Below are 19,585 nucleotides of genomic sequence, written 5' to 3' on the forward strand. Positions count from 1 at the left end.
ATCACACTGCAGGTATGGCCCAATCCATTTCCTCAAAAGGCTTAGGGTTCTTGTGCTAACAAGCTTAGCATATTTCAGTGCATCACAACACAACGCTTATTGAAACTGATCTGTCAAATAATCAAGATATCGCATGTAGATAGATATACAGTGCTTTCTAGATCAGTCTTCAACTGCCATGCTAACTTCTAAGCTGAAACAACAACATGACAGATAAACACATCTCATTAAAAAAAACCCTCAGTGCTGACAGACTGGTTGGCAGAGATCTCAAATGGAAGAGTAAAAACACTTATGGTACAATTAAATGTAATGTACACTATATCCTCACCAGATTTGCAACTGTCCACTAAGTCATCTTCCAGAACAACCACCATGCAACGAGGGATGCTTCCGACAGACAGTCTTTGAACCTAGGAGAGAGGAAGGAATAGCACTTATTAAGAATAGCACCTTTCAAAAGTCATTTATTGCCCCTTTGGCTTGAAGACCTTTTATCCCTTCTTGGAACTGAGATCAGTCCTTGCTTTTTCTCATACAACTTACATGGTAAACACACTACTGCTATCGGGAGTTTAAACATGGAAATTTGATGTTGATAGTAATGGAGACAGGCTTGGGTATTAAATTAGCTGAAGGTGCTCAATCCTGGGAGGTGCTGAGTAACTTCAATATCTTGCTGAAAAAACCTCCCTGAGAGATGTCATTTAAAATAACTAATTTTTGTTGTTGTTGTTAATATTTGAGATATTTTTCAGACACTTATCCAGTAAGTTAAATTTATTTTGATTTCTGAAGCACGTCCATGGGTTAGATAACCTTTCACTGAACTATATACTGAGAGATTATTCTCTACATTTTTCTGGTATATTGTTAAAATTTGGCAGATTGAGATTTAATTTACACCTAGGTGTTGAGAATTAAATTTGCACATGACAAGATGCATGTGTATTGACAAATGTGCCACTAACCATTGAAAAGACTTTCCTTTTCTTTAGGGTAAAGTATGCAGATTTGTCATGGTCTATTTCCAAAGAGAAATCTTTCCATTTACAATTAAAGCTTGCAACAGTTGTTAAAATATCCACTGCACAAGAACAAGAATCAGAAGTACCTCTACATTTTACATACTAGAACTCCAGATTTACTCACTGTCTTGTGCCTAGAAAGGGTAATTCACCCTTGTTAGTATCTAAATGGCCACAGGCAGTTCACATCACTGTCAGCACTGGTGGAACATGCAGTTACTCGCAGCACTAAATAGGAAATGAGTGAAGCTCATTCTTGGTTTAACACTTGGTTTAACATCAGCTGCCACGTACTCTGCTTATCCTCAGTTTTCATACACTGTAGCTTTTCCTGTGTCTTTTGTCTTACGTGCTACTGTAAAAAGAGCCCTGACTGTTTGTCACTTCTCCAGCTTAACTGTCCTTGAGGCCGTTCACTCAGAACTAACTTCAGAAAACAAATGCCAATTCTGTGAGGAGCACATTTTCAGTAACTGTTGATATGATTGTTGATTGGAGGACAACATTTACAGATACCATGTACTGACCATACTGACCCCTACAGTTGACCTTGGCTACCACTGGGCTAGCTTTATTCCTTAGAAATAGCATAGAATATCATCACCATTCTCAGTCAGCACTTAGAGGAACAGCACACACAGTGACAGAAGGATTCAGCTCTGAAGTTTGATCTATGTCCTAACCATCAGTGTTTCATATGATCTTCAATATAATTAGTACTTAATAATGGAAGTCTAGTCAACATATGCCTACTTTTTTTTTTTTAACTCTCTGACTGAAAATCCCTGAGAGGTGGATTCTCTGGCTTCTTGTAAGCTGATATGCCCTCCCTTTTAAATAACAACCTGTAAAGCTTTTCCTCTTATCTGAGCATGTAGAAGTTTTACATGAAAACAGGATAAATTTAATTCGGAAGCACAGTTTCACTAAAATTAGTGGAGACATCCTATTCCAGCATGAAATTAAGTCCCCAAATACCTTCCTTAGCAAGTTCATTTTTTTAGTATTTGAGACATCTACACCGCAATACCCTCCCCCTTTCTTGATCTTTTTTTACCTGCTCCTGAATTTTGATTTCTTGATAGTCTCTGCAGCTGGTAGGAGAGGAGGACGTTCCAGAGAGGCAAGTGAACTTGGTTGAGTTGCAGCCCTCTTCATTCAAGCAGGCTGATGGACGGCAGAAAGCATAGTACTGCTCAAAGTCAGCCTTAGCCACAAAAACGTGTTTGCACTTATTGCAGATGTAGCTCCGCTCAAATTCCAGCACTTTCACCAAACTGGTACGGATGACAGTCCCAGTGACAGACAAGAAGTGACCCACATCCTTGGTCTTAGGAATGTGCTCTCGAGTCAGCTCTGGGCAAACGGGCAAACCTGTTAAATCAAAGTATGCATGAGACCACGTGCATGAAACATACTTGCAGTGCAATTGAATAGAGAGACTGGGAAACATATCTGACCTATTAACACTAGCTATAGCTGTTTTGTAAATACAATTCAACAATTCATCTGTCGCAGCATACATGTGATTAATTGGTCTTCAACAGTGAAAAGCATCAGATGCTGATCACAATCAGAAAATATGGACATTTTACTCGCCTACTTTTGTCGACAGCTTAGAAGTCACAAGCAGTTTCCATTCATGAAAAAAGATCCTGATGCTCTCAGGTCTATCAATTCAAATGATCTGCCAATGTCCTTGATTCTCAACTGGTTTATCTTAATTACAAACTTTTAGCTATGTTTTAACTGTGGTTCAGAATTGTTCCCATGGTTAAGAAAAGCACAGTTCTGCATCTTGTGGGTATTCTCAAGTCTAAGCAAAATCTAAAGCCACAGTACAAGAGCACTTGACCTTAAATCCGCATTTGCACACCAGTAAACCTGAAGCACATGGAAGATGTCAGAAAAGGAATAGAAAAAGGTTAACAACACAACCAGAGTGAAGTCACTTCTCTGTTCAGATAAGTGGTGCCAAAATTTTGGTGGCACTTCTCTCCTGTAACTCCACCCCAACAGCCAGCTGTGCTGCATGGATCCCACCGCTGTGTTCATCGCTACGGGCACCACAGCAGAACATCTGTTGAAAGCCTGAGGAAGATGAGTCTAAATCAACTGCCTGCAAAGTCTTTATAAAAATAAATGTCCTCCAGAATGTATTGCCTCTTCAGAAGTTATTTTACAAGAAACTGTAGAACTTAGTAAATATCAATTTAAACAAATTATCTTAATACAATTTCTTACAGTTTTAGTTCCGAAACGAAGACAGAAAATGGAGATGTAAATATAAATTTGCTGGAAAATGATTCTTCTAAGGGGACCAACAGTACAACAGTATTTGTGCATTTAGATCAAATCTGCTCAGTAGCTTTGGCTGTTTAGAAAAAAAGCAGAGTGTCCTTATTTCAGTACGTCCAAAATGAAATCTTTTGTTTCAGACACGTTGAAACATTCAGCTTTGATGCTTTCAAGCAAAGTGTTTGACTTTTTGCTACTGATTAAAGAAAATATTATTAAACATTAAGCTCATTATAGATGTATTAAGGAAGTAATTTGGAAAAGAAATGAACTATTATGTAGAACTGGAAACAAAGTAATTTTCTGGTTGACTGTAACAAAGCCATTTATAGCTTCTTCCAAACCTGGCAAAAATTCTTATTCTCCTACAGATTTGTGTTTTTATTCAGTTTAGTCAAAAGGAAATAAAAATCAAAATCTGGTGTTTCTCAGCTTACATCAGATAGCTGCAGCCCTGTTGGCAGGATGTATGCTATGACTGTCCCAGTGAATAGCAAGAAGACAGGAGGCTGGACAGGGAAAAAGGGAGCTTTCGCTCTGATTTTATCAGACTGCTTGACAAACTATTTGAGTGCATGTCTCTTTGAATAAGCTTTCGTGTATTAGTAATAACATACAAATCTGAACTACCAGCAGCAGCATGGCTATCAACAACTGACGTGAGCGCTCAGGTTAATGGTAAGGAAAAATCCTGTAATGGATTTGCATCAAGAAGAGAAGCGGCACAATTAAACTTGCACAGTGCTGAAATTCAGATAGTTACATCTTCTTCCCTCCTCAGGGAAGGAGGGGTAACCACCCAGTCAACCACTGCCTATTCATACCGCCCGCATCCTTCTCTGCGCTCCTTAGCTATCCTGTCCACATCAACATGAGTGTGCCAAGATTGCATTCTTATCCCTAACATAAAACAAACCGCTTTCCCTCACTCCAGCTCAAGCCTGCAAATGCATCCTAGAACACTGCAAATACAGTTTTCACTTGCTCATACTTTTATTAGAGTACTGAATGGTTCAGTATTCTGTGCAACGCAGAGGACGTCCTTGCACATCAGGCAGACAGCAGTTGTACACCAACTGCATCTTGCAGCAACCATCTGAACCAGGTCACAAGCTGTTGTGCTTTTTCTTTCCTAAAATCCTGGACAAAATGCATTATGAGAGCCACAAGGTAATCATATTTCTGGTGTTTATATTTTAGTGTCAGCATTTTTAGTGAAACATACTGGATAAAAACACATTTATTCCCATAGATACGATTCATTGAACAAATCACAGAATGGTTTGGTTGGAAGGGAACTTTAAAGACTGTCTAGTGCCAAACCCTCTGCCATGGGCAGCAACACCTTGCACTGGATGAGGTTGTACAAAGCCTCAGCCAACCTGATTTTTACCACTTCAGATGATGAGACAGCCACCACTCCTCTGGGCCACTTGTTCCAGTGTCTCACCAGCCTCAAGATAAACAATTCCTTTCTTATAGAAAACCTGAATCTGCCCTCCTTCAGTTGAAAAACATTGTCATTGTCCCTTTTCCTGTCACTGCAGGCCCTGCTAAAAAGTCTCTCCATCTTTCTTACAAATTGCCTTTATAGAAGGCCACGAGGTGGCCTTATGCTTGCCACACTTCTTATACAGACCAGTATACAATGCAAAGCACAATCTGCTGGCTCCTATCCAATTTTTTATCAGCCACCATCCCGAAGTGCTTATCTGCAGGGCTGCTCTCAATCAATTCATCACCCAGTCTTCTGATATCGGGAATTACTCTGATCCAGGTGCAGGACCTTGCTGAAGTTTCTTATGAATTCCTTCTCCCTCTAACAATCCATCAATCAAAATGATACATCTCCAATATAGAGGCAAGAGAAGGGGGCTATATCGTGAGGGATCATGTCAAAGGTCTTATGGAGGACAAGGTAAATGACATCAACTGTTCTTTCATTGTCCACTGATGCTGGTCACTCCACCACAGGAGACCACCAGACTGTTCAGGAACAATGTACTCTCTCAGTGTCACTAGCAGGGATTTCACTTCTTTAATTAAAAAACATTATTCCACAAACTCCTGGGTTTACCCAAAACAGAGCTGGGGCTGCCACATGCATGCTCTCTATGTTCAAGCTGCCAATAGACAAATGATCATAAAACACTCAAATATGGGGCAAAGGAGGAAAACAGTAGTCACCATCTCCTGCCTTTGCAAACTGGACAGCTCCAAATAGGCGCTGGCAGCAATGACAAGACGGGACCATGCCACCACCAAACCCAGTTTCCTACAACAGGTGTTTTAACTTCAGAACCTGCACTTCACAACTACCGCACCTCAAAGCCAACAAAGTCTTCCCAACAGTGAACAATAATGGTATATGAATTTGTAGCAAAAAAACAAACCAACAATAAAATCCATTAGTAAACACCATTCTTTCCAACAGTTCGTTCTAACAAGTAATTTTATAACTACTAATTAAGCATAAATTTTAACTAATTCAGATAAAACTACAACACTACTTACCCTGCCCATAGCAGGGGAGTTGAAAGTAGATGATCACTGTGGTCCTTTTCAACCCAGGCCATTCTATGATTCTATGACAACTCAAAATTTGGACTCCGCATATTCTGAAATGTGGTTGGAGGCGCAAGCTATGAGGAAGTCATAGGGCAAAAATGGCTAGGAACTGTACCCTCCTCTAGAACTTATAGCTAGACCTTCTGGCTGTCAGGACAAACAGCCTGAGAACAAGAGCTGGTCTGAGGAGCTTTTTCTCATGAGAAGACTGCAGTTTGAGTCCTGACCCTGTAACAAACATCTAACCACTGCACACACACCATAAGGGACATGTGCACGGCCTACGTAACTCCACTTCACATAACCTACTGACAAGTGCCACAGCACAGGGGGAGTCAGAAAGACCAAGGAGAAGCTGCCTCCCTGCCAGCCACTCACCTGAAATCCTGGCGTGGAGGTTGGGCTTCATGCGGAGCTCCGGGGATGGCGTGGCAGCCTGCAGCACCGCCATGGCCGCCCGGCGCAGCGCTCCGTCAAAGATGGGCAGCACCTGGCTGGGGAAGGCGTTGAAGTACTCCCCGATCTCCATGTTGGTCTCGAACAGCGTCAGGGCGTCGACGAGGACCGGATAGTGCGCTTCGTCGTCCCCCTGGCGCAGGATGCCGAGGATGTCGTCCCGGTGGTGCTGCAGCACGTAGGACTCGAACACCTGCCCGATGAGGCTCACCTGGTCGGCGCGCAGCGCCATGCCGAGCCTGCCCGGACGAGCGAGGTAAAGCAGTTAAAAGTGAGAGGCTTCGGAATCGAGTCATGCGGGAATCTACAAACTTAGGAAAAAGCTCGCGGCCGAGCGAGGCCCAAGCAGGCCGGGCCAGGCTGGGCAGCGCGGAGCCGCCACGGGCACCGGCTCCTTCCCACCCCCTCGCGAACGCGAGGCGGGATGGCGGTTCCCGCCAGACGACGGCCGCAGGCGGTGCTGCAGCCCCCGGACAGCCCTCCGCGCGGAGCGGCGCCGCGCTCCTCACTCCCGCCCGCCCTCGGGGCAGCCGCCGCGGCAGGGCCCGGCCGGGGCTCTCCCCGCCCGCAGTGCACAAGTGAAACCTCCCGCGCTCGCTCGGCGGCAGCCGCTGGTCCCGCCCGCCCGGCCCGGTAGCGAGCAGCGCGGCAAGATTTGAACGCGGCGCGGCCCGGCAGCGCGCTGTATAGGCCCCGGCCGCGCTCCCCGTGCATCGGTACCTGCAGCGCGGGCTTCCGCCGCCCCTCTGGCCGGGTCCCACCGCTCCGTCAGGCGGCGGCGGGAGGAGCGGCCCCGTCCCCGCCCCTCGGAGCCGGGCCCGGCAGATCCGCCCGCTCGGGGCCGCCCGCCGGCGTCGGCGTGAAGAGTGCGGATGTAACTTCTTTGTAAGGAAGTTAGAAATTAGCGATGGGACAAGGGGAAACGGCCACGAACTGAAGCCTAGGAAGTTCTGCACAAATGTGCGTAAGAACTTCACAGTAAGGGTGACAGAGCACTGCAACAGGCTGCCCAAAGTGGCTGTGGAGAATCCTCTGGAAATATTCATGTCCTGCCTGGATGCCTACCTGTGCAGCCTGGTCCAGCCCCTACAATTATGTGAAATTCTCTGTTGAGTTCCTGGCTCTTTGGCTCTCCCACCGTTAGCTTGTGTTAATAGTTAAGTCCCATTGCTTTATCAAATGGCCTTTTGCTAACTGGTTGAATGGACATTCCTGCAAAAGCACTGCTGAAATTTGCACTAAAATAAATCCGTCACTGAAAATATGGAACTGTTTCTAACAAAGCATCTAGGTGTAGTATCAGGCTGACCCTGTCTCCACAGTACACTTTCAGTATCAGTTTTATTCAGCCTAAAGTACTGTCCTGAAAAGTACCAAACCAAGCTGCTTCTTTCACAGATAATGTTGGATATTAGGAAAAGAATATTCTTAGAGTGATGAGGCTTTGGAACAGGCTGCCAAGGGAAGCAGTGGCGTCACCACCCTGGAGGTGTTCAAGAAAAGGGTGGGTGTGGAACTGAAGATTATGTTTAGCAGGCTTGTTGGGGATGAATCAACAGCTGGACTAGATGTCTTAGAGGTCTTTTCCTTAATGATCCTTTGATTCTATGTTTCTGCACAACAGTTGGGTCAGTATGGTTATCTGGTTTCTTGTATGGAAGAGACAGCCAGCAGTTGGAAAAGTTAATTACAGCTACAGAGCAAGTGAAGGTTGCAACTAGGTAGTGGTTCCTAAAACAAACAAACAAACAAACAAACAAAAAATGAACGAACAAACAAAATCCTCAACAACAATAGAAAACCCAACCAAACAAAACAACGTAAAAAGAAGACAAAAAAATACAACAAACAACCAAACCTGCCTGAAATATTTATAATTGTCAAATGATAACTAGTAATAACTATGTGGTTCACATATTAATGAAGAAATATTTAGTCAATGAAAAATCCTCCCACAAAAAGTACCCCGTGATCATTTGGAAATCCAAAGGTGGCCCGTGGATCTAGAACTGCTTTTTAGTTTTACAGAATACAGTGTGTGCCATGGAGCTGGCGATGTCTCAAGAGTACAAGAACTGTCAGCCAATGCAGTGGTCAGTGGTACACATCCAATATGCAACTGGGATGCTGTCAGCAGGGCTGCATGTGTGCTGAGATGAGCTCACGGATCTCACAGGTTAGGTGAGGATTCAGACTAAGCATGATGAATGAGATTTGCTGCTCATCTGACAATAACGCTTGAGCTTACATGCTACCTTAGTTTCTTTTCCATTGTCAGGTGCAACTGTGTCTGCCTCTCCTGTTTACAGGCTGCAGTATGGTTATGTTTCTCTATGCAGCCAGGCACCACAGCTGATGGTTTCCAACTGTATTTACAATTCAAGAACTATTGTTCAAGTTAAAGTACTAGCTGCCCTCTGAACTCTTCAGCTGGACTGTAGGGTTGAACTTGGTAGGCTTGATCATCGAATACACTTCATTATAAGGCCAGATTTTGGTAGCTATTGTGGAATTATACTTATATATCATTAAGCCTAGCTCTTCTTGTTTCCTAGCAACATTGGTATCAACACTTCTGGCATCTTCTGTATCTCACAGTGTTCAGCCTGCTGTTAACAGCAAGCAGGCCATGATACTACGGCTAAATGAAAATAACTGAGTTACAATGTACAAAAATTCTTAACAGTGTCCAAGCCTTATGGTGCAGTTTGAGCAATAGATAAAGCCTGAGCTGTCTAATTGCATTAACTCAGTAAAGGAGTGCAGCAAAGGAGCCTAATGGCAAGCTGGGCAACAGGTTCAGTTGTTAATAGTCAGGCTGAGCAGTCAGGCTGGAGAAGTTCTGGTTCAGCCAGGCTGCCAGATTTTGTTGCATGATCCCAGTGCTGTGTACATGGGTATTGCCAATTATTGCAGAGTATCTAAAAAAATGAATACTTATAAATAATAATTTAAAAATACACTGCAAATTAATTAAGTGATAAACTGAAAAGTGATTTTGCTATACTATTATAGCAAATAGGAAATTTTGCCAGGCACTTAATAGAAAAAAAAAAAAATGGAAGTGATACAATCGATGCTCAATTCCAGAAAGTAGCTAGGCCACAATTCTAGAAACTATACATTCACTTTCAGTAAAATAAAAAATGGCTTATTGCTTGTCTAGGAAAAGCAATAAAAGTACTGTTACTAGATTACACTGAGCATACCATGAGAAGAGCAACATAACTCCTGAAAGTCATTCTGCATCTTTCAAAGCTGCTGTTTTTGCAAATTGTATTTAAAAAATAATAATAATTGGGAAAAAAAAAAAAAAAAAAAAAAAAAAAAAAGATAGGCTAGGATTCCTTACATCTACATTTAGGCAACTAAGGCAATTAAGTGGGCTGTTGCTCTACAGTCTTTGCACAATAAAAAGAGGTAAGTGTGCTTGTTCACTCCTGAAACTTGGGGGGTTGGACTCGATGATCTCTGGAGGTTCCTTCCAACCCCTGCAATTCTGTGATTCTGTGAAGCTGCCCGTTGACTGCAGAGAAGATGTTCTTTAGCTGAGTGACTCAGTCACCTTCCTTATAAGCAAGAAAGAATTAGTGAAATTTATCTGACTAGCACTGGAGTCATGCAACCATATTCATATACATGTTAAAATAAAGGAATTGTAGAAAATCCTGAACAAGCCTGATTTCTAATGTTATGAGTGTATTCTGTATGCAATTTATTGCCAATATAGTAAATGTAGTGAAGTAACCAAAAAGTTGTAGTAGGAAGGAGTCAATCAGATAAAGCAATACTAATTGTAGCTTGGTTTTTCAAATGTGTAGTTGTATTTTTTTGTGTTTTTTTTTTTTGTTGTTGTTTGTTTGTTTGTTTGTTTGTTCCCCTCAAGTATAATTTCCCTTCAAGTACACCTTGATTTAGCAGAGGGTTGTTGGAATCAGGGTAGTATGGTCAGGTTGTGGTTGGACCTGATAATCTTTAAGGTCTTTTCGAACCTGAACAATTCTATGATTCGATGACTCCAGGTACAATTTCTGCTGCAGAACAAACCCATGCGGTTCTTGTGACATAGTTCTTCATTTGTGGTATGAGGGTATGAAAGTAAAATGGAGCATTTTTCTGCTAACCTGGAAGATTCACTAGATGTCACAATCATCACAGAAGTAAATTAAGCAATCCAGACTGAAGGGCCAAAGTTCTGCCTGAAGGCAGATTATTATGAAGTTCTGATTAAATGTAGCATTCTTCTGGGTTTTGCCCTGGTGTCGAGTATAGTTTGTTACTTCTTCCAAAGGAAAAAACAGTAAGGATTAAACTACGTTACTTTGTTTTTGCTCTTTGACTTCATGTTGTTAATTTCTTTCTGGATAAAACTGTCCAAGGTCAGAGGTGCACTAAATCCTGATAATCATATTTACATCTCAGATAGCAAAGAGAACTCTAGAGAGTCAAGACATTTCCCCCACCATTTTAAATAGTACCACACAATTTCACCCTAATTCTGCCCCTCTTTAACTCAGAGGTGTCTGCTGAACTAATAGGAGAGCAAGAAAACACCCAGCAGTTAAGACTGTGGACTGCAGAACTGGACACCAGATACTGCAAACAATGGTATTGTGATAAGTCAAGTTCCTGTATTAATCCAAAGCGTCAACTTCTTTTAGGAAAGAGTACTACAGAGTTCTCAATGCCATTTGATAGAAACTCATTTTTTTTCCTAGTTTCTTCAGGATGTTTTTTAAGAGACTGATTTGATAGTGAAACAACTGCCGACTTTGGCAGACGTGGCACCTTCTCAATTTTCTCCTCCTTATAAAAACAAATTCCTGCTAGTGAAAAGAAACCCTGGCCTCACCTTTTACTGAAGTCTAAAAACATGAGCAGTTAAAGTGAATGCATACATTGTTATCTTACAAATATCATTCACTCTTACATACACAAAAATACAATGAAGTGGAGGATGGCAGAAAAAGGCAGAGCCCTTTATATGCTTTGCAAAGTGTGCAAGAAAAAATACACGACACTCACTTCAGAACGTTATAACAAAATGAGCTAGTGTATTTTATTTCAGTAACAGCCAAGAAATCTGACATTTTGCCCAATATGGCTTTCTTCTAAAATTAAAAAGTTGCATATTACCTCCATTTGAGTGCACCAGCTACAGAAAATCTCCATCTTCAGTTCACAGCAGCATCACCAGAGTACAGCTTTCAGTGGATTTTTCAAGCAGAATTATAAGATAGAATTTTTAAAATGTTCATTTAGAATATTTTATATTGTTTATATGAAAACATACAAATTTTTCATTTATACATATACTACATATAAAACTCATTGTAATTAGCAAGTATATTCATCTGGGTATTTACCTTTGTGCATACAGGGGAAAAAAAAGTATGTAGTTAGGGCTTCAGGTGAAATATTAAAGATAGAGACTTTAGTATATGCTAACTAAAACCTTATTTAAACAACTCAAACAATTGTTCCTGCTTTTAAAAGATAAGAGATTTAGCTTAAAAATACATTCATAAAACAAAGAGACAATTTTCTCCCTGAGACTACCAGTGTGAGTTACTTTGTGGTAATCATTGAATGCAAAAATATAAAAGAGACAACAGGCTTTTCTATATGCCACAGCAAATTTCTGGAGCAACACCAGAATCAAAAAGGTGTAGATTGGAGAATCATGCTCACTAGCTGAAAAAAAACAAAAAACCAACATGTTCATATATTAGACATTAAAACTCTTAATACAGACAACTGAAGGTAATTAATTTTTAAAGATCTGTATCTCTAGTGTGTATAAATGGCAAAAAGTTTTTTGAGTTTGATTATTTACCATTTCAAACATGAATTTTATCTAAAGCAAGACTTTATGCCCCAAATGTAGACTTTTGATTTATGCAGAGATATGTAGTATGATATTCTACAGGTTTTACGCATGTCTTTGTTAATACTCATAACATAAATGCACCATTTGTGTGAACAGTTGCTGTTTCAATCCGATGACAAGATGTTAGATAATAACCAGAAAGTAAAGTCTCATGGGCATCGGTTAAAGTGTCAAAAATCTGTCCCAATGAAAAAATTCCAGCTTCTTTTTTATGGCCTTCTTACTCTGAGCATCTACACTGATTTCCATAGAATTAATATTCTTCCTTTTAAATGTTAGAAAGGGGACAGTTTTTAAAATGCTACAAAGTAACAGAATAGAACTGGGATGGATTAGACATACTCTGTCCAAATTGGAGAGAATTTTTCCTTTCACAAATTACATTGTATTTATAACAACCATGCGATTTTTTTGGGAGGAAGCCTTACCTAAAAGAAAACACATTTATAGGAAAAAGGGGGAAAGCATTACGTTTGTTCTACCAAAATTTATTATGTAGTAATTACAAAGTTTAAAGATCCTTCCATCTTAAGTAAAAATAATAATTACACACATTATATAATACCATGTCAAGTGGTTTCAACAAATATCACATGAAATACAGTGCATTTTCAAATCAGAAAGACAAATATTTTCTCATTCACAGTGTTTGACAAATTACAGGAAAGCTTGTTCACATGAGGGTTTACTTAAGGTCATGCTCTTATAAACAGTCCACATCACGCTGTGCCACAAAAACAAACCATCTCTCAGAATGTGAAGTATCGGGCAAGCCACTCCTGGCGCTGTGGATCTGGTGAAGCCACTGGTGAAGCATCAGTCTGAGGAGGGCTAAATTCACAAAAAGAAAAAGATATTAACCCACAACTAAATGCAGTACCCAACTTAGGAGGAAAAGATTCTCACAGAGAATATCAAGTGCAGAACAATCCTGTTTTTCCTTGGATTCATTATCAGCGTGCCTCTGGATACGATTAATGTCTCCCTATAGAACCTGTGATCATCCACTCCATTGGAGAGCATCAGCAGCACAGACAAGTCAATTCAGAAGCCACGTTACAGGGTGGGCAAATAAGATTTTGGGAAATAATTTAAAATCTCCTGAACAGCTGTGTACCATCAGAAGAATAAAAAGGGCTTTCTTGGAAAAGTGTGTCTGTAGAAGGTCCTCTTTTAGCATCCTTTTCCTGTGGTAAAGTTAATTTTCAGAAATATGATGCAAGCATCATATTTGTAGACATGTGCTCACAGAGACTGGTTGGTAACACACTATTTTCATACTTTACACTGATCACAGATATATGCATGAACAATGCAAGTGATATTTTAAATATTCTAATATACTGGGAAAAATAAATTGCTGCATTGCAAACAATATTTGATTCCCCTTTGAACCATTTAAAAATCTCACTGAATGAGCAAGAAAACAGTTTCATAATACAATCAAGTTTCTTCATCAATAAAAATCCATAATAAAATAATCCCTACTGTATTACTGGGTAATACAACACACAAAACAATTTGGAATGGAAACTCTAGCATCACAGTCCATGAGTTCATGCACATGCATGATAGAGGTATCTGAGCACAGTCATGCACATCACATGCACAGGAAAAATAAGAAAGACAGTATTTTTGAAAAGTAACAGTTTACTTGACATAGACTTTTCTTTACTTATCTATTTTGCATTCTACTTTTTGCTTCCTTGAATGGTAAGTGGTTGCTGGGTATGTGGCCTTCCACATTAAAACAGAAAAAAAAGGGTAAACAACCACGTGTGGATCTGGTAATTATACACTGCTTTAAGTTGCCAACTTGGAGGTAAGAGGTCAGTACCAACTAAATACAGCACACAGCACTTTTTCTGTGCCTTTAATATGTAGCCACATAAAGCAAAAAGTTTTAAATCCCACCTCTAAGAAACCATTTTAAGTTAATAATTCAATTCATTGTATCAATTCATTAGAGAATGACTTGAGACTTCAATGCTGACTTAGTTACCGGAAGCTCAGCATTAAGCATTCAATATACCCTTCCTGTTTCTGCAGTAAAGTTTGTCTGTGATTTGTTATAGGTGAGGAAAGGGGAAACACAGAACATTCACGTAGCACAGAAAATCGTTTTCTAACATAAAAACCATTATCACACAATACTGAATAAAAGAAATTCTGTGCTAGTAACAATTTCTAAATGACAACCAGCAAGTAACACAAACATTTAAAACAATTGTTCATATATGTAAACAATTGGAAGCACATGAATTCTGTCAAGGTATCTAGAGAGGTTTTCAAACTTCAAGACTTATGAAAAAGTGAGAATATACTTCAGTAAGGTCTAAAATAAAAAGGAATACTATAAAGAGGTTACAAATATAATGCAAAAATTGAAAATTCTGTAACTTGTACCTCTGAAAGGTTCTCATATGAAGCAAGTGGGATTCAGCTCAATACAAAAGCAAAATTTTCCAGAGTTAAGAAAGAAAAAAAGGTTGGTGAGGCAATGCTCACCTCAAAAACGTCTTGGGCTCTTTGGGTGGTATTGGCTGTGGCAGTGGTTTGCTGCTGTTGAACTCAATATCGTGGATGGGTGAGTTAGGAATGGGGTCCAGGCGGTTAGGATGTCCATTGCCCACTCCGCTAGATTCCAGAGCACTTAGATTGGGGACACTCACAAACCTGTTTGTTGACTTATCGTTCTTCTTCTTTTGCTGCATTAAAAATAACAAATATAAGGAAGGCTTCTTGTACCAGGACAGTTGAGGAAATCTGCAAATTTAGGATTTTTTTTTTTTTTTCTGGCTTTTTATTGAGGAGAGGGGGAAGCTGGATAGGAAGGAGAGCAGCTGGGACAGAGTGGCCTTTTCTTTTTCTTTTTTTTTTCTTTTTTTCTAATTGTAGTTCTACTGTTTGTTTTGACCAGAACTGAACAACACAATTTCTTTTTTCCCGAAATTTCTTATTAAGACCTACTATAATCAACAAGCACATTATTTTTAAAGATCTTCCAATATAACATTTTGCTCTATTTTAAAACATCAAAGATAGTAAGCTTTCCTCAAATTTACCAGTTAGCCTGTTAAGCTTTTCACCTTTATGTAAGTCTTGTTTTGGTATTAATGGAATAGCTTTACTGTCATATATAATCACAGCAAATTTCAATGATGAAAAACCCAAATCTCTCCAACAGGTTTCACCTCATTACTGATGTACATTTTGGTCAGTAAAACAGGAGCCTAAAGAAGCAGCTACATTTCTTTTAAAGTATGCCCCCAAAGTTAGCAAGCATTATAACAATACTGTTGAAGAAGGTAATACCGAGTGAGAGCTCTGTTCCTTGCTGAAAGTAAAGGCTGGGCTTCTAGTGCTATTCCAGCTAACGCTTCTGGGCACCAGATGGCGCAACTGAATATTTTTTCTTTCTTAATACCCTTTATACTACAGATAATATTCTGACAGATTTTATTTTGACACAATTGTTCAACTTTCCATAACACATCATACAAAGGAATCGGAATTTATCTGCTTTTATAGATATTTTAACGTATAAAGATGCTTCAAATGATTCTCTAGGTCTTCAAAAATAATTGACAGAATATCATGTGTGTTTCCTGAATTCTATTGAATATTCCATGTCAATGATAAGGATTATTAAAAAAAAACAAACAAACAAACAAACAAAAAAAACCCCTATTTTAAAAAAAAAAAAAAAAAAGATTCATTTCTTCTCATGAATCATCTATTTACTGAGTATATAATCAATTCTGTCAGCAGAAGAGCTACTCTATTCATTAGTGTCAGGAGTTCAAATGGAGACAGAGTCCTATTGCTTCTTTGTTTGTACTCTTCTGTTTAGTTCTCTGCTAGCTTTGATTTCAGTACCTGCCCTTCCAAAGCTGAGAGGTGAAAGTGCTACTAGTATAGTGCAGTGGTGCATACATTTGTAACATAACATTAAATATATATATATAGAACAGAAGGCTATACTAGAAAAATAATCTTTTTTAATCACCGCAGTAGAAAACCACTAGCTGCAAAAGCTTAAACTAATTCTTCAGGCTGGAGAAGCAAGAAATAACAGCATCATAGGAAAACTGTTCGGTAAAACTAAAAGTAGTCAAATGCACTGAAAACAACTGCAAGGTATTATACAATGCAATTAAAACTGTGTGTAAACCACACTGTAGTTAAAATCTGTGTGCTTCATAAGAGGCCTTATTTCTGCAAAATGTATTTATCTCTATAAGTGCTTTGAGAAACACTACAGATTGTATCTTATTTTTTATAGAGCACACTACACTTCCAAAGCAGTCAAATCTGGAGTAAAACTGTGTGTATTGTTTCCATGAAGTTCATGCAAAGTATTACAAAACATCAGATTCAGCAACATAATACTAAACAGATCCATTGCATAAATTTGAGAAATTCCAATACATACTGCAATGGCTGTAATTTTGCATTAAAGTGCAAAGCTTGCATTAATTAATAACTTACGGGTTTTTTTAATTATTACAAAGAGAGTGAAGTTTTCAGTTTCTCTTAATCATTCTCTGATAAACATAGTATGTGCCTTGATAAAGTAACATGTTCCACAGATCATGAAATGAAAAACTAAAATGTTCTGGCATAAAAGACTTTTTTAGAGTCTTAATTTTAAGTGATAGAAGCTTATGTTAAAAATACATGAATTATCACTATGGAAATCTGATGTTGAAGTACTTTTCCCAAGCACGTCAGATTTCACACAAAACACAAGCTTACACACTCAGTGATTAAATTTCACATCTTTATAAAGGAGTGGTTCAGACAAACTTACAAAAATTTCAAACAACTTTTCACACAACAACAAAGAATTCAAATTAGCTTGGACCTCGCAGAGACAATATCAAGACTACTAACTTCTTTTATGCAGGTATGCATAAAAGTTAGGTATCAACAGATACCTACTTGCCAGAAGTGCTGGACTCCTGAAAAGTGTTGGAGAGCATTGGCAGTTTATGGCAAAGCTTGTGCAGATGTGAAAATATGATGATCTGAAGTGAAACCATAAAGCTTAGCTAAATAACACAGCCTGATCTCTTAAATGACAGGGAGAAACCATCCTATTTGTTCTGGTTAATCCACTTAATTGATAACCAAAAACTAGATCTTAGATAAAATTATTCCAGTGTCAAAGAACCCTGAACTGCGCAAGGCTATATTGCTTTATTTGATATATCTTGATTTTTTTGAACTCATCCTATACGTGCCTGCATTTGTGGCAGTCTGAGTGTCTACATATAATTTTCATAACTGATACAAGCGGGAACAACACTGCCTAGAGAAATCAAGACAGAAATTCTGCTTAGCCTAAACTGGGCATCTACTCTGAGCTGAAGACCACTGCACACCATGCTTCCTTAATTATTAATCAATTATCCCTTAACTGTAACAGGAATTTAGGCACATAGTGCACATGTAGACTCTGATATGCAAATATGTTAATCATCAATACTGAATTCAGTCTTGACCAGTCTTTTTATGATATCCACTTCCTAAATGCACAAAGGTTGAAAGTTGATTTCAGTCTTCTGCTTCCCTTACAGTCCATACCTAGTTTATCCCTCCAATTCTCTTTTTCCACTCAGTCTCATTCCATGTCCTTCTTACACTCTTTCTTCCTGTTTTTGCCCCTATTTCTTTTCTTTCATGTCCCCTTTCTCTTTCTTTCAATCCTGTGCCATCTGAAAAAAAAAATTGCCTTTTCCAAAATAGCCAAGAAAATGATGAAAAATAAAACTAATTTGAGATGTCACTGTTCTCTTCTATTACGTGCCACATTTCTGCTCTCTGTAGCCTTTCTATCCCTTTTCTATTTTGATTTTACAGTTTTGCGAGGAGGAACTGTGTTTTATGTCATACATACACACATACACAAAAGAAAGAAATACCTGCACAAAAATCAGGAAAGACAAATGGACAATGATGTTCCTTGTTTTGAATTCGTCTTTAAATAAAGACTGATACATGCACACACACATTTCTTCTTTTTAGTATATGCTATCTTTAGATCTCTTATTTTTTACTTTAGCAATGAAGTCCATGGAACATACCTTCACCAATGGATTAATAACACCAACATTAGGGCTTGCATTAAACACTTTGTTGTAGTTAGTCTCCCTGTTAACTAGCTCCAGCTGATAGAACTTTTTGTCCTCCTAAAAAGAAGAACAAACATAAACTTCTTTTTATTCTCAATCATTCTCAATCACTTAGTGGCCAAATCTGCCTATAAAGTGATTTCAAATAAATTTATGCTTATGTTTTTTTAAAGAAACTCATACTTCTAAAAACTACATTTCATTACTATGTTAAAAATATTATTATATGTAAATATTAAATAATTTCTATTTATGCAGTTCTGTTGTATATGTTCTAATTATGCAGTGGTAAAGATTCAGTAAAAATTATTTGAACTTCCCAAATTCCTTCTTGCTTCTGAGTTAGAATCTAATCAGATTAATCTGAGCCAGGCTGCCAAGGTGTGACTTCAGGAAACTCAGTGCATCAAGAAATTGAATCTCTTACTAGATATTTCTTAGAACCCTCTCAGATAACTCACAGAAGAGACTATTTCTTGTATGGATTACATGGCTGGCTTCTTAGTCCAGTACTGCAGATAGGATAAGTCTGACCAAGGTCATACTGCAGTATTTTTTTGTAATAATGTATTATGTTTGATTGTGCAAAATTCTGTATTTAATGTTTACTGTTATGAGACGGTGGCACGACAGGGATGATGTGTTAAAGAATACAAAAACAAGCTATCAGAATTGGTTCTTTAGATGCATTTTGAACACTCTGAATTAGATTAACATTTGTACTTATTCAGATATTGAACCAAGAGAGCATAAAAGTCTTACGATCAATTTCTTTATGAGTTGGTCCCGTTCTGCAATTAGGTCTTTCAGTTCTGAGATAAGCTGCAAGTCTTCTGGTCTTGATTCTCTGTTTTTATATTTTTCTTCCATTTCTTCTAAACTTTATAGGAAAAAAGAATACCCCCTTTAGCCTGATCAAGTGCTAAATGATCAGTGAATCATATCTTTCATTTATGCAAAAGAGAGTTCAAGTAAAAAAAAATAGAAGAAGACATTTTTTACTTGAAGTAAATTAATTTCTGTGTTATCACTTAAGTTTTGGCTAGTTGAAAATAACAAAACCCAAAATCTTTCTACAGTAACTAAAATTTGGGGCAAAATTCTATAAACTTCACAACCTTTTCATGCAAGCAGTACTAGCTGTTAGAAAAAAGGCCTCTTGGAAGCCAGACTGAAAAGAAGGCACTCACAGATAAAATGAAAAACGT

The 19,585-nt window shown here is 38.7% G+C and overlaps 2 protein-coding genes across 7 annotated transcripts in view; both read right to left on the minus strand.

Annotated features, from left to right (window-relative positions):
- Window positions 1-7,148, minus strand: part of MCM9 (minichromosome maintenance 9 homologous recombination repair factor) — a 45,519-nt gene extending 38,371 nt beyond the window's left edge. Inside the window, exons 1-4 of the mRNA XM_052680284.1 lie at window positions 7,071-7,148; window positions 6,273-6,589; window positions 2,086-2,402; window positions 332-413 (exon numbers count right to left, since the gene is read on the minus strand). Coding sequence (XP_052536244.1) covers window positions 332-413; window positions 2,086-2,402; window positions 6,273-6,582 — 709 coding nt within the window. The 5' untranslated portion in view covers window positions 6,583-6,589; window positions 7,071-7,148. The remainder of the gene's footprint in view (window positions 1-331; window positions 414-2,085; window positions 2,403-6,272; window positions 6,590-7,070) is intronic.
- A 4,255-nt stretch (window positions 7,149-11,403) lies between these two features.
- FAM184A (family with sequence similarity 184 member A) overlaps window positions 11,404-19,585 on the minus strand; it is a 59,412-nt gene continuing 51,230 nt past the window's right edge. For 5 of the 6 annotated variants that reach the window (XM_052685257.1, XM_052685219.1, XM_052685247.1 and 2 more), the window contains 4 exons: window positions 19,140-19,257; window positions 18,330-18,434; window positions 14,749-14,948; window positions 11,404-13,071 (listed from right to left, as the gene is read on the minus strand). In XM_052685257.1, the coding sequence (XP_052541217.1) occupies window positions 12,990-13,071; window positions 14,749-14,948; window positions 18,330-18,434; window positions 19,140-19,257 (505 nt within the window). In that variant the 3' untranslated portion in view covers window positions 11,404-12,989. The remainder of the gene's footprint in view (window positions 13,072-14,748; window positions 14,949-18,329; window positions 18,435-19,139; window positions 19,258-19,585) is intronic. The other variant, XM_052685267.1, reaches the window with a different exon arrangement.

The sequence above is a fragment of the Tympanuchus pallidicinctus genome, unplaced genomic scaffold (assembly GCF_026119805.1).
Source record: "Tympanuchus pallidicinctus isolate F22 unplaced genomic scaffold, pur_lepc_1.0 scaffold1, whole genome shotgun sequence".
NCBI classification, from domain to species: domain Eukaryota; kingdom Metazoa; phylum Chordata; class Aves; order Galliformes; family Phasianidae; genus Tympanuchus; species Tympanuchus pallidicinctus.